This window comes from Corvus cornix, chromosome 1A (assembly GCF_000738735.6).
Source record: "Corvus cornix cornix isolate S_Up_H32 chromosome 1A, ASM73873v5, whole genome shotgun sequence".
Lineage (NCBI taxonomy): Eukaryota > Metazoa > Chordata > Aves > Passeriformes > Corvidae > Corvus > Corvus cornix.
In genome coordinates this window covers 60,729,101-60,743,230 of record NC_047057.1, presented here as the reverse complement: position 1 = coordinate 60,743,230, position 14,130 = coordinate 60,729,101, and the positions used below count along the sequence as shown (strand labels likewise).

The 14,130-nt window shown below is 45.1% G+C and overlaps 1 protein-coding gene across 1 annotated transcript; it reads right to left on the bottom strand.

Annotated features, from left to right (window-relative positions):
• Positions 1–438: 438 nt before the first annotated feature.
• Positions 439–10,785, bottom strand: ENDOU (endonuclease, poly(U) specific). Its single transcript, XM_010410308.4, has 7 exons — positions 10,607–10,785; positions 5,453–5,552; positions 3,803–3,914; positions 2,022–2,143; positions 1,825–1,937; positions 1,277–1,430; positions 439–846 (listed from the first exon to the last, which is right to left on the bottom strand). The coding sequence occupies exons 1-7, from the start codon at positions 10,615–10,617 to the stop codon at positions 589–591; spliced, it is 870 nt and encodes a 289-aa protein (XP_010408610.3). The 5' UTR covers positions 10,618–10,785; the 3' UTR covers positions 439–588.
• Positions 10,786–14,130: the final 3,345 nt, after the last annotated feature.

Genomic DNA, 14,130 nt, shown 5'->3' with positions numbered 1-14,130 from the left:
CAGAATACATTTTAAGGCCTGCTGTGGATCTGATGACCATCTCCCCATCTGAATATGTTCCCTGTGTGTCCAGGTCATTGTATGGTAATAATGCATTTGAAATTAACCTCTTATGAAATGAGGAGAGGAGACTAAAACATCCTGGGGTTCTGCCTGTGCCAAATCAAAGCTTCTGTCTGGAAGGTAAAGTGTAAGCAATGTGTGGTTATTGCTCTTTTAGATATGCAGTGACTAACAAATAAGAGAAATATGTATATCAGTTTTAATACAACCTTTTCCTAAATGTCATTATTTGCGGAAAAGTACAGTGCTACCATGCACGAGGGAAGACTGATGTAAGTTAGATATAAATTTAATGTGAGCAGGAGTATGTTTCATGGTTTCTCAGACAGTGTCACAGAACACTACTGATTAAACACTCCATTGCAGACCAAAAGAGACAGAGTCATAAATTTTTACTTGAAATGAGTTGTATAAAACAACATATTAACTTTGCTGTCTGGCCCTGTCCACCCCCCATCCATTCCTCCTCTCTCCACCACTCCTCCTTTCCCCTGATTTAAAAAGAAATGGTTCCTGCTCACTCTACTAGTCTTCACTAGTGGTGCTGAGCAGTACTGGGTATGCTGTTCCAATGTGGTTACCGTGGCGCCAGACAACCATCTGTAGCTCATACTCATCTATCTTCACTGTTTCACGTGTGACTCTTTCTTCAGACAGCAGGAAAATGACTGTGTAAAGGGCAAATTCAAACTCTGGGCTGACACCAACAAAGGTGCTTCCAATTGGCTTGACTGAGCCTTTCCAGCTGAACTGGATGCTCAAAACTTGGTCATCTTTGTCAGGCTGAAAGCATAAATGAAACAACAGAATAATCTCCAACACAGCTGTGACTGGACAGATAGAAATTCTGATTCCAGATTTTTGAGAGCTTTGTAAGCTTCAGTCATCCTTTGTGTGCCTGGGTGCTATAGCTGGAGCACAGTCTTTTCCCTGACCCCTGGAGCATACATGACCATTTATCCCAACTAAGCCTCAGCAGTGTTGCAGTTCTGTGAACACCAGCACTTCTTTTTAAAATAGTTTTTGCAAAAAAAAAAAAAAAAGAAGCTGGAAAGCATGTTAGTAGTCATTCTGCTTATATACAGTTATATACTGTATATACTTATTACTGTTCAAAACTCTGAGGCTATGATTGCATCATTACACCTGTTCCATTACACTTCTATCTCTGGATCCATTTGTCTTGCAAAGGCCCCCAGCAGCTTGTTCTTACCCTAGTTTTGTTCTTCCGAGCCACGTATCCCTTGTAATCAATCTGGTTGTGCTTTTCCTGAAGGTAAAATTGCACCCAGTTGTGCAAACCTAAGATCTCTTTACCACGCCTTGTTTCTCCAACAAAAACATGTTCAAAACCACAAGAATCAGGTCTATAATGAAAAAGAAAAAAACAAAATACATAGGTCTTTAATATGTTTCATAGAGCCATAGAATGGTTTGGGTTGGAAGGGATGTTAAAGCTCATCTCGTTCCAACCTCCTGCCAAAGCAGGGACACCTTCCACTATCCCAGGTGTCTCAGAGCCCCATCCAACCTGGCCTTGGACACTGCCAGGGATGGGGCAGCCACAGCTTCTCTGGGCAACATACAACAGGGCCTCAGCACCCTCACAGGGAACAACTTCTTCCTCATATCCAATCTAAACCTGCTCTCTGTCAGTGTGAAGCATTCTTCCAGTTCTATGTGTAACATGGCACTTGGGCTTACATTTACCTAAATCGGAATAGCACAGAGATTTTCAGTGCCCATACCCATCGAACATACCTGTCTCCCTCTTTCCTGGCATAGAGCTGGAACCAGATGTCATAAAGCTGATGCTTGAAATCAGCAAGGTTTGGCTTTGCTAGATTTTTTTTCAGCAGATAGTCATGAGCTAGCTGAAGGATAGAAAACCAAGATACATACACAGTTTAGTTTTTAATTCAGTGTTTTCAGCAACAAAAAAGATCTGTGTTACTCACTCTCATGACCTCTGTCGCTAAGATAGCATCAAGGAAACAATTGTTTTCAGCTATTTCTTCTGGAGTCACTACTTCTGCTACACCAGTTGATGTCTCATAGTTGTCCAATAAGGAAATAAAGGCTGCAGAAAAAAGAGAAACTTTCAGTCTGCTCATATGCCTGATCCAGGCATTAGAGTGCCATCATAAAAAGTCACCATAGAATATGCCTTGACAGCCCTTAGAGAAAGTCATTCCTTTATATGTCAGATTCCACTCCCAGGTACACTGTTAGGTGTAGGCCTCAAGGTGACTCAAGGCCAGATCATTGCTGTACTTTTTAAAGATCTTTTTAAAGATAAAGAGCTACTGAGCTTTCTTACGGAGCTGAGTGATGAAGTAATAATTACCTTCTACCAAAACAAATCATATCTGACCACCACAATTACAGACACAGGCTTAGGACCTTGAGCTATGCTGGCACAAGGTTTTGTGGGCATTATTTCAGCAGAGAAATAATAGAGCATAAACCTATACGAGATGTCTTGAGCTTGAGAAAAATTAGGGAAGGAAACATACATTCATAGACTTGGCTGAAGTATAGCCCCCAACAGAAATGCAAGAACTAGCTATGGGTCTAGTACTATCTAGAAGGGCTTAGAAGCTGTGAGTAAAGGAGTAAAGATTAATTTGGCGTCTTTTTCAATACATAGAATCATAGAAGGGTTTGGGTTGGAAGAGACTTTAAAGATCATCCAGTTCCAACCTCCCTGCCATGGGAGGTCCCTCCCTGCCATGGGAGGTCCCTCCCTGCCAGGGACACCTTCCACTATCCCAGGTGTCTCAGAGCCCTAGCCAGCCTGGCCTTGGACACAGCCAGGGATGGGGCAGCCACAGCTTCTCTGGACAAACTGTTCATTACTGTGAATGCAACCGCCCTCACAGGAAAGGATTTCTTTCTAAATTCTAATCTTAACCTACCCTCTGTCAGTTTGAAGCCATTCCCCCTTGTCCTGTCACCCTTGTAAAGAATCTCTCTCCATCTTTCCTGTGGGCTCCCTTCAGGCACTGCAAGGCCACAATGAGGTCACCCCAAAGCCTTCCCTTCTCCAGGCTGAACAATCCCAGTTCCCTCAGCCCTTCCTCCCAGCAGAGCTGCTCCATCCCTCTGCTCCCCTTGGTGTCCCTGCTCTGGACTGGCTCCAGCAGCTCCCTGTCCTTCCTGTGCTGGGATCCCAGGGCTGGATGCAGCCCTGCAGGGGGGTCTCAGCAGAGCGGGGCAGAGGGGCAGAATCCCCCCTCCCCTGCTGCCCACGCTGGGGCTCAGCCCAGCTCAGGGGGGTTCTGTCCCAGCGCACACGGCCGGGGCAGGGCCAGCTCTCACCCACAGCACCCCTGAGTCCTTCTGCCAGGGCTGCTCCCTCTGCTCATCCCCAGCCTGGATTGATCCCAGGGGTTGTCCTGACCCTAGTGCAGCACCAGCACTTGGTCTTGCTAAATCCCTGTGAGATTCCCATGGGCCACTTCTCGAGCTTGTGGTAAGTGTCTCATCCCTTTTACTTTGTAGTGGAAGAGCCAGAGAATTCAGATTTTGCCTAAGGAACAAAAGGATGTTCCTCCTGAGGCTCAGGTACAGGTACCCTCCATGCAACTGTTACGAAAACTCCCTTCAAATGACCTACAGCCTGATGATCCTCACCACCATCCGAAGAATATACAGTGTTATATTTTAGGCAAACACATCAAAACCAGCACAGATTTTTTTATATCACATCCACCATTAACAAAAGAACAGGTCTCACTTGCAAAAGTTTTTATGCTCTTCAGGCGTTCTTCATTTACGTTGTGAAAGAGATGTCTGGCTGCGTTGTCCTGGACAGCACTGTCACCTTGCTGTGCTGGGCCTGCTTTTCCCTAGGAAGAACACCAGAGGAAAACAATGTAAGGAGTAAGATGTCCTTAGAGGAGATAGTGCCTGCCTTTGTAATAATCAAACCAAACCCCATAATGCTATCAGGATTCTTTGCTAGGAATTGTCTTCCTATGAAACAAGAGAAGACATTACAGAACTGCCAGCATAAAGAAAAAAGACAATCTCTGGCACTGTAAGAGCCTGAAATTTCTCTGTTGACACAGATGATTGTGATGGCCCATGTGATAGTTCTGTTCTGCTCAGTAACCAGCTGTGCTATTATACATCACAAATGGTAAACAGAAGTGATGTAGAGCAAGGGCTTCCTCCCATCACAAATAAATTAAAAGGAGATTTGGGTACCTTCTGTCTCTGCAGTTGTAAGGAGGCTTTCCTGATAATTTTCAAATTTCTATTTCGTAAGTGGCATTCTCAAGGAAAGAAGACAGAAGATGAATAGCAGCTTGTTAACACGGGCAAGGGGTACCTAGATCCTTGTTCTGACAAATGGAGAAACCATATGGGAGAAGTTTTTCCCAAATGCATTTTGGCTTGAGGTAGGTACCACTATTTTGAGTTTATCAGCAACAGAAAATTTTCTGTTATAATATGAAGCAAAACTGGAATAAAGTGTTTGAGTAACATCAGAATAAAGTGAGTTCTTGTGTGAGGACAAAACTGGATTGTGAATATTCTGGCCTGTTGCAATTTGTGGTCAAAACACATGGTCATGTTTGCACTGCACTGAGCTAGCAAGGAGTGAATGGCTGCTTATCAAATCTCTCACTCCTCCCTCACAGTTCCCTGGGACTGGAAGCAAGTCCTGAAGTCTTCTTCACCAACCCCTCTGTGCTACTCCCCACTCTCCCAGAGAAACCCAGGAATTTCTCAAATTCCTCCCTTATTCCCCTAAGAATGACTTGCGACCTTTCTCCCTTTCTCCCTTTCTCCCTTGCTGCAAGTCACCCAGACCACACACACAAGTTGTCACTCACACACTGAAACACCCAGGGTGGAACAGGACATCTCTAGTGCTGCTTAAAGTGTGGTTAACACTGAATTCAGACTCTGTTTCTCAGGATGTCATCATGTTGGCTCTTGAAAACCTCCAGAGATGGGGATTTCACAGCTTCTCTAGGCATCCTGTTCCTTTGTTGTTGTTGAATTTCATGATGTTCCTTCCTTAGCCTGTTCCTCCAGCCTCCTGTGTCCAGTGGAAGAGAAGCCATACACCTGAGCATATCGACTTCCTCACCACAGTTTGCTGTCATCTGTAAAACTGGAAGGGTTGCATGCTGGTTCCTCCTCCAGCTCACAGATAGAGATATGAAATATTACAGGGCCCAAGACAAACACCTGAGAGACTCCACTTGTAACCAAGGTCCAGGTAAGTGTGAAACATTTGTGATCTCTGCACCGTTCCCTCTCCTAAGGGATGCTTTCCTCACTGGACACGACAAAGGACAGGCAACTCCTTTAGCAAAAGGCACTTTTGCTGCAGCACCACACCACCCGTAATCCTGACTAACCAACTGGTTACCTGCACATCAATTGTGTAGTCTTCCCCAGGCCTAAGGCGGTGAACATCTACATCCCACATCTCATTGAAAAGCTTAGAAAGTTCATGATTTAAGGCCTTCCTGTCAAGAAATACAGAGGAATATATGTGTTAAAAAAGGGCACATGCTGTTATTTCTGCAAGTCACTTCTAGAGTCTTCTAATGCCACTCCATGTTCGGGATATCAGCTTGTCATTAAGTTTCTCTTTCTCCCCACACCTTCCTGTCACTGCTGCTGGAAAAACCCCAATGCTTATGGTCCACATTCCTTTTCAAAGAATGCAGGCAACCTGTAAGGAAACCTGAGCCTTCCCTAAGGTTATGTCAGAATCTATTTCAACAAAGTTTTGTTGGTAAGTCTTCCTGCGGTTTTCCATGCACCAAAACAAAAAGGAAGATGGTACTTTTTCATTCTTGAGGATTCTGTGCACAAATCAGAGGCAAGCAAGAGATTGTTGCTAGCATGCTGCAACGCTACCAACTGAACAAGAAGCACAGAATTCTCTCTATGATGCTTTTCTAGCAGCAATCATATAAACTCTTCCTACCCTTTTTCCTTCAAGCAAGATTCCACACAGAATGTTTTCCTTTGCCATGTGATTATCCCAGCATAAAGGTAGTGGTGACAAAGGGTGAGTAAGGCTCTAAACACCAGGTCTGCATACAATAAAAATCCCTCATGCACTGATCTCTGATGCACATACAGACCTACCCAAGCTTCTCCTTCCCTTATTTTTAATGGAGTCTTTTCCTGCATAATAGTGTACAGTTTTCAGAAGTCTGTCCATTTGTCTATCAACAAGATTTAAGAAGGGTTGTGTCTTGGTTTTGCATGGCCTTGTTTTTGGTAGCGGGCAGGTCCACGGAGGTGGCTTATGTGAGAAGATGCTAGAAGCTTCCACCATGTCCAGCAGAGCCAATCACTGATGGCTCTGAAGATGGACATGCTGCTGGCCAAGGCTGGGCCAATTAGAGAGGTTGGTAATGCCTCTGTGAAAACATATTTTAAAAGAAAATCAACACAAACTGGGCACAGTTTTTCCTAGCCAGAGAAGAGGAGGAGGTGAGAACACATGAGGAAAACAACATGGAGACACCAAGGTCAGTGCAGAAGGAGGGGCAGGAGGTGCTCCAGGTGCCAGAGCCAAGGTGCCTCTGCAGGCCATGGTGAAGACCATGGTGAAGCAGCTGTGCCCCTGCAGCCTGTGGGTCCATGGGGGATGCAGAGATCCACCCGCAGCCCATAGGGAAGGTGCCCATGCCAGGGTGGGTGGATTCCTGGAGGAGGCTGTGATCCAGTGGGAGACCCAGTGGAGAGAGAGGGCCCTGCTTCCAGGCTGGAGCAGCCTGTCCTTGGAGGACTGCACCCCGTGGAAGACTGACCCATGCTGCAGCAGTTTTGGGAGGACTGTGTGCCTGTGGGAGGAATTCACGTTGCAGCAGTTTGGGGAGAACTGCTGCTCGTGAGATTTGGAGCCACGCTGGAGAAGTTCACGGGGAACTGTCTCCTGTGGGAGGGACTCCACAGTCTTGTGCACAGGGGAAGACTGCTCTCCCTGCACAGCAGAAGAAGATCTCGGGTGACAAACTGACCAAAACCCCCATGCCCTGTCTCCCTGCGCTGTCAGTGGGAAGGAGGGAGGGGTTGGGGGGAAAAAGATGTTTTTAAGGGCTTATTTTACTTCTCATTATCCTCCTCTGATTTTTTTTTAGTAATAAATTTACTTTGTACTTCTAAGTTGAGCCTGTTTTGCCCTTGGAGTGTTTTCTCATGGTCCTTATCTCCACTCATGAACCCTTCATTAATTTGTTTCTCTCCTCTGCCCAGCTGTGGCAGGGGAGAGTGAGGGAGCGGCTTTTGTCGGTGCCTGGCATTTGGCCAGTGTCAAACCACAACGGGTTGTTATTGTGATGAAGCACTCAGAGGTAGCTCCAGTTCAAGTACATTATGTCCACACTAAGAGGAGATCAAGAAGATGGAGGGGAGAAAAAAAGAAGTGGATTAATCTTTAAATGACTGACAGTGGGATCAATCAGTTACAAACCAGCACATGAATCAAAGCCCAGAGAAGAACCACTTGATAATTTTGAATTCTTCTCCAAAAGAAATGTTTTCCAGAGAAGAAGAAAAGTACAGAAGTCTGTCAAGAATTGGCATTTCTTTAAAATAGCTCTTGGGGCAACTTGCCATGATTTTACCAACTGGTTCTCCCAGACTGAATCAAGGCACCTTCAAGCCCAGCTCTGAACCTCTGATTAGTGTTAATCTTCTCCTTCTGTTCTGGCCAGGACGGAGATAACTCACTGCATTCTCTTGCCAGTGGCAAATTCCATGCTCTCTAGCAGAAAGAGCAAACAAAGATTGTGGCAAAGGCACAAAGGCAGGGCAGATAACCGTAACTACTGCAGCTGCCACGCCTCAGTCCATCTGTAACCACAGATCTGAGCTGCTGTGTTCCTTAGCTACGCTGGAGGCACTGACAGTGCATTTTCCCTCGGGTTCTCTGGTACTTTGGGATAGTTGTGGATTGGAAATCTACACGATCACTTGAACTTTTAACTGGGCTCGAACAGGTGTCAATACCTGAAAAAAGGAAAAAGGCTAAAATTTCTAGCGTATAGGAGCCAAAGGATATGTTCATTGTCAGGGTTATACAGGAATATGAAGGAAGATTTGTGCTTGGAACACGTACTTGCATGGATCTCGCAGTGGAGAAGAAGGAGGCTGTCACAGAGGAGCTTCATTCAGCCCCTGCCCAAACGCCAGGCTCTGCTTGTAGAGTAAGTGGTGCTTGTGGCATCACATTATCAACACTGGCTGGGCTGCCCAAACAAGGCCCCTGCTCAATGTCCCAGGGAGCTGCCTCAGAAGCCACCAGCAGCAGCAGTTTTATTTATTTCCAGCCATACTTCCATATTCTTTCCAGATTCTTAAGAAGAGCAAGCCCTTCTCAAAAGAGCTTACAAACCACCACCAAACAGAAAACTGCTCACCTCAGCAGCTCAGCTGAAGGCCCAAGGACAGGACTGGTGAGTTCATAGAACAGTACCAGAGATGTTTTTCAAACTTCAAGCCTTTACCTTGGACTGCTCTAATTTTATTGGATCACTTTTGTCCTGGATTCTGGACCTTCTTGCTGTCTCCTCCTCTGCATCAGCTTATCCCGTCTGTTTGAGAACCATCATATTATGTTTAATAGAGTTTTTACTTTGGAAGGAACTACTGGTGGTGGAGAGGAGTCTGCTGCCTGCTGAACATCCAAGGTATGTGGAACATTAGGGAGGGTGTCAGCTGGGTTTTATTATAATATTTTGTTCCACAGATACAGTATTTTATATACGTATATTTTCGTATGTGTGTATTTTGGTGAAAGTCACCTATCTAGGAGAGATCTGTCATCCCTTTAATACCCACTGCTTGTTCTCAGTCTGCTCTTGGCAGATTTGTCCTGTGTTTATAAAGCACTGTAGGGCTCTGTTTGACCTTTCCTCCTTTAGAAATATTATGGAATATCACATAAGCTCGAGGTGTCTACTCAGGAGAGGGTTACAGCAAGCATATACCTAGAGATTTCAATCCCCGTTTTTGTTTAATAAATATTCTTTTACTAAATGTATTCCTGCATTCAGGAAACTTGTCCCAAAACTGAAATCACTACATTTTACAAAATAAAAGCCTTTACTCTCCTTTATCTCTGTTAGGTGCTACCACAATGTCATAATGAAGTTTTCCTCTCCTTTTTGTTGTCCCTTTAGTTTCCAAACAGAGAGAGCACCTGTTTATGCTGTAAATGAAGATTTAAAAAAATATACCCTTGCCAAAGCAAAAAAACTTGTCTAGCAACCTATACAGTCATCTTGTAAAAACTCTTTCTGGATGGTATTTCTTTAAAAAGGGCCATAAACTTAGCTTACACATACAAGGTGAGACAACTTCAATGAGAAGATGCCCAACACCTTCATGCAAATCCATGACACACCAGCAAGTAGGTAAGGTTTTCCTGGAAAAGGGTATTGCATATTTACTCCCTGGTTTTCAACACAATGGCATGGCTGGCTCAAACACAGACATGTTTATCATCAATTCTCAATCGCCTCCCTATGGTGAAAGTTCTGAGTTGTTAAATTTATGCTTTCACGTAGAATTAATTATTTCTGTGCAAGAAGTCTGGCCAATTGGATTTTGTCCAGTTGGAACCTTGCTTGGATGTGCTTATGTGAGCAAAGCACCACACCAGTAACCACACTCAGTCTGCACTTTTAAGAGCTGAGAAAACTTGGGAGAGGCTCTTTGCAAGAGTAACTGATGCACCAGCAGTGTGGTTAGAGCAAAAGAATCTAACATCTTCATTTTATTCTTCATTCTACCCAAAACAATGCTCCAAGAAGAAGACTTTATTGCAATAAATCAGAAATGACTCAAGACACGAAGAGAATTAAAGGTCAGTGGCAAATAATGTGTGCAAGTCAACAGTGTCAGAGCAAGAAAAACATGTATTGCAAATGGGTCACATGAAGCCCTGCAAAGGTTTGATTGAACACCTTCTCCAAAGCAAATTTACCTTCCAAGATCCTTTCAACAACATGCAATTTTATAGAGCCTTTAATCTTTACATAGAGAAGAAGAGGAAATATATGCAACAGCTTTTATGGCTAACAGAAGATAGAAACAATTCTTTAGATTTTCATCTTATGCCAGTATCTATGTCTTCTATTTGAGTCCAGTGATTTTTTTATTTTTTCATTTAAAGCTGGTATTTGAAATACCGAAGGATAAATATGGCAGGTTTTGTACATGGAAAGGAAAAGGCAATGTCAAGGGGCAAACATAAGAGTGGAACAATCTGTCAAGGTCCTGGGCAGGCAGCTGATGTTTGAAGAACTGATTCTAAGTTACCAGCTATGTTTAAGCACAGTCTGATTTTAGCATCGCCTTTATTTTAAGCTAATGGTTCAGTAGCCTCAGCGATGTTTTACACTGTGAAACACAGCAGTGAGTCAGTAAAACAGAACAGAAGGAGGACCAGGGTTCTTGCTGTGTGCCATGTCATGTAATATTCACCCTTTTACAGACAAATTTATCCCATCCCCACTACCCTTCCTGTTAGAGGAGAATTAGTATGATTGTCTCTTACCCACTTGCCATGCCAGGAAGAAGTTTTTCTCTTGGCAAATACTCTGAGCAGGGAGAAGGCAGCCAGAAGCTCAGCAATCCTCCTGTAGTCCAAGGCACAGAGCTGTGCTCCTCTTACACCCTCTTGCCCGCTGAGGACTGTCACTCGGCCTGACAGGAAGGCACAGGAGAAGCAGGAGGTGCCAGTTCCCACAACAGTCTAAGGACAACACCACAACTCACGCCTCTCTCCGCGCAGGAACACTCACACCAGGAAGTCAGAGGTATCTGTAGCAAGCTGTTGCCTCACTTTATCTTGCATCTTGGATTATTTGCCATACAGATTTTACATCTCTGGATGACGTTTGAGCCCAGAAAAAAGCACTGCAAGCCTGAAAGCCTTGTGATAGACGGGACATTCTAGTGTTATTCTGTATCTAGTGATTATTTGACAGTAGAAGGGAAGATGATAATTAAACTGAGATAAAAAAAAAACAAAGGCGGGGAAGAAAAAACCCCCAACAAATGCTTCTTTATTTACAGCTGAAACTGCTAAATGGGATCTTGTGAATATTAGGAGGTGTTATAGCAAGGAAACGTTTTTGAAAGGCAGAACTTTGCATGTGCCACTGGAAGCAAGTGGTGGCAGGTGCTGGTAGGTGCAGGTACCCACTCCAGTGCCTGTCCTGGGAAGCTTGCATTCATTATGTGGCTAAATCAACCTTCAGATGGTTTAAAGTTTATTGGGTTTTGGTTGGTACTTGTAGCATTTTCTTCTTCATAATAATTAATTTCCAAAAAGCATAGCCTTAGGTCTAAACTATAGATACAGGAAGAGAGAGAGAGAGAGAAGCCAGAATGGCTTGATGCTAGCTACCAGTCATGCAAATGGTTCTGCACCGCTGGTCCATGTACCCCTTCAAAGAATTAATTTAGGGCCAAATAAAACCCCTGGTAATGAAGACACCTGACACACAGAATTGCATAGGGAAAAAGACATGCAGCCCACTTAAAACTCTTAAAAGTGAAGCTTCCTTTTGACACTGGTAGGGGAAATGAAAGTATCTCAAATTTGCATGTCCCTAATTTTAACAGAAATAATTTTCTTTATCATTTCTGCATAGTATTTATTGCAGTTCAGGGTAAACAAGGTAAATGACAAAAATCCATTACCCTGGATTTGTCAACTGCCCCAGTTTATCAACTGAATGCAGGAACTCTTCTTCTAAGCTTTCCTTTAAAATACAAAAGCCAGTGGGCATATTCTGTCCATAAGAAAGTTGCAACTTCTTTACTCACACTAACAGAAAGAGCCCAGATGGGAGCCAAGGGAATTTTCACTTACAAGCAGCATCATCACTAGAGTCAGTGGTTTTAAGTTAATCTTTAATAAAATTACAACTCAGTAGCATCACCAGAAATTTCACAACCAACTGTGTACTTGAATCTCTTTTAAAACTTCTGTCTTTTGATTTGGACACTGAGCTAAGAAAAATGCAAAGTTCCTGAAGAGGTGCAGGGGTATGTCTGCCAACACAAACGAAGGACTGATCAGAGGCAAATTAGATCAGCACAGAATCTGGGTCATCCCCAGGTCTAATGCAGAAAAAAAAAAAAGTGTGCAGAGAGCAGCCTTAGTATCTACATGGGTTGGCTTCCTCTGCAGCAGAGCCCAGCCAGTGCTTTGTCAAAACCATTGCACAGGGCAGCAGATGTGGTTTCTGTGCAAGAGTTGAGGCCAGGCTGCCCCTGCTCTGTTCCTCTTTTTCTGTCACGAGGGAATAGGGAGAGTGTTTGGTGCTGTCTCACTCACACGTGACCAGCACTTCCAAAGGAGTGGGGTGAGAAATTGTGGAAGATGTTCTGCCTGACAAAACCACCACCTCAAGCATCAGATGCTGACCTTTGCCAAGGTCAAGGATCAAGGAGATCCTGGGTATAAAACATGTTTCTAAAGCATGTAGGCATCTCTGCACATTTCTGGCCTAAATATTTTGCTTTTCCAGCCAAGGTGGCCAACAGGTAAGTGTTGGTTTGTCACCTCTAGTCTGGTGCCTACATTTCCCTGAAGGGAGAAGGGGTTGATTCAGAGTTAGTTTAAACCTCTTTGGTTGATCAAGAGAGGTGTGAGTGAGAACACTGAGTTTTACAGGCTTCCAGACCAATGCAGCCAGGGCTCAAACCTGCACAAAGGGCACGTTTCAGCTGGACAGGCTCGCTCAGGGAGACCGAGTAAAAGCTGCCAGCTGGAACAAACACCCTGCAGATCTACAGTACACTCAGTCCTTTCCCAGGAAAAGGCAGAGCAGACCTTTGGGTCATGTTTTGCGTGTGGATGTAGGGAAGAGGGAAGTTTATGAGACACTGAGGATGCTGGACATTCCCATGGGAGCTTTGGCTATTGCTGCCAAGTCCCCACAAGCTGACCCACACTGAAAAGCAGTGGAGACACAGCCTGAGTTGGTCAGTGGGAACCCATCCAGGTCAGAGCTCACTGAGAGCAGAGCACAGGGACACTGAGGTCTCCACCCTTCCTTAAATATTAATATTCAAGTTGGAGCCTCTCCTACCAGATTGTTTCCCACCAAACTCCAGGATCCCTGTGCCTGTCTCGGTTATCTCCCTTTTCCTAAGCCTCAGCCTCTCAGTCCTGGAGTCCTTCTCTCCAGCCAGTGGCGTTACAATCCCTACAACTTACTGGGGAGTTTCTGGTGCAGCAGCTGTCATTCTGAAAGAGAAAACGATGAGGATTACAGAGCCGGGCATGTTCTTGTCATAGAAACGCCAGGAATAAATTATTCCATCCCTGCAGCTACATGTATGTACCTGGACTGTGACACAACCTTCTTACCATTAGGCTGGTCTGTTAATATTCTTGCACTTACCAGTGCTAATTCCCAGGTTTAGTAAGTTGTTGGGGTTTTAGTTTAGTCTTAGGTTTTCCTGTTAAAGGAATTTTCTCCCATATGCATGTTGCTAGGGGACAAATAGCTGTACTTAAGAAAGACAAAAAGGGGAGTGGGGCGGGCCTGGCTACTCCTTTGTCTACACCTGGGTGTGGGGTCAGTTCGCTCTGAGCGTCCGGAGAGAGAAGCTGCAGAGAAAGGAGCTGCTGCTGCTGCTTTCTTTTTTGGCCGTTCTTTCTTCCTGCTGGAAACAACGCCGGGACCCCAAAAGCCGCTTTCCCTGCCCTGCTGGAGACCGGGCTGTGGCTGCCCTGCCCCGCTGCTGCTTCGAGCTTTTCGCTACGCTGTAGCCCTGCTCGCCCTGCCTGCCTGGGCCTCCGTGGGGTTCTCCCATCTGGATACATCTCGCCTGCCACCCGGGATTTGCGTCCGTCCCTGCCGTTTCAGCCTGCCGTTTCAGCCTGCTGTTCCTGAGAGCCCGGGATCAGCTGCCCAGGGGTTTGTGAAGCCTTTGTTCCATCCCTTCCCGGGATCCCAGGGCACCAGAGCCGCGGGTTTCCCGAGCTCGCTCCGGAGCGCCCCCTGCAGCCGCGGGGGAACCATCGCACCTGCCCTGCTCACCGGGAGCCGCCAGCGCCCC

Coding starts and splice junctions, on each gene's coding strand:
- ENDOU (XM_010410308.4), bottom strand. Junction 1,938..2,021: donor TAGCGACAGAGGTCATGAGA/GTGAGTAACACA, acceptor TCTATCCTTCAG/CTAGCTCATGACTATCTGCT. Junction 1,431..1,824: donor GCCAGGAAAGAGGGAGACAG/GTATGTTCGATG, acceptor TTTTCATTATAG/ACCTGATTCTTGTGGTTTTG.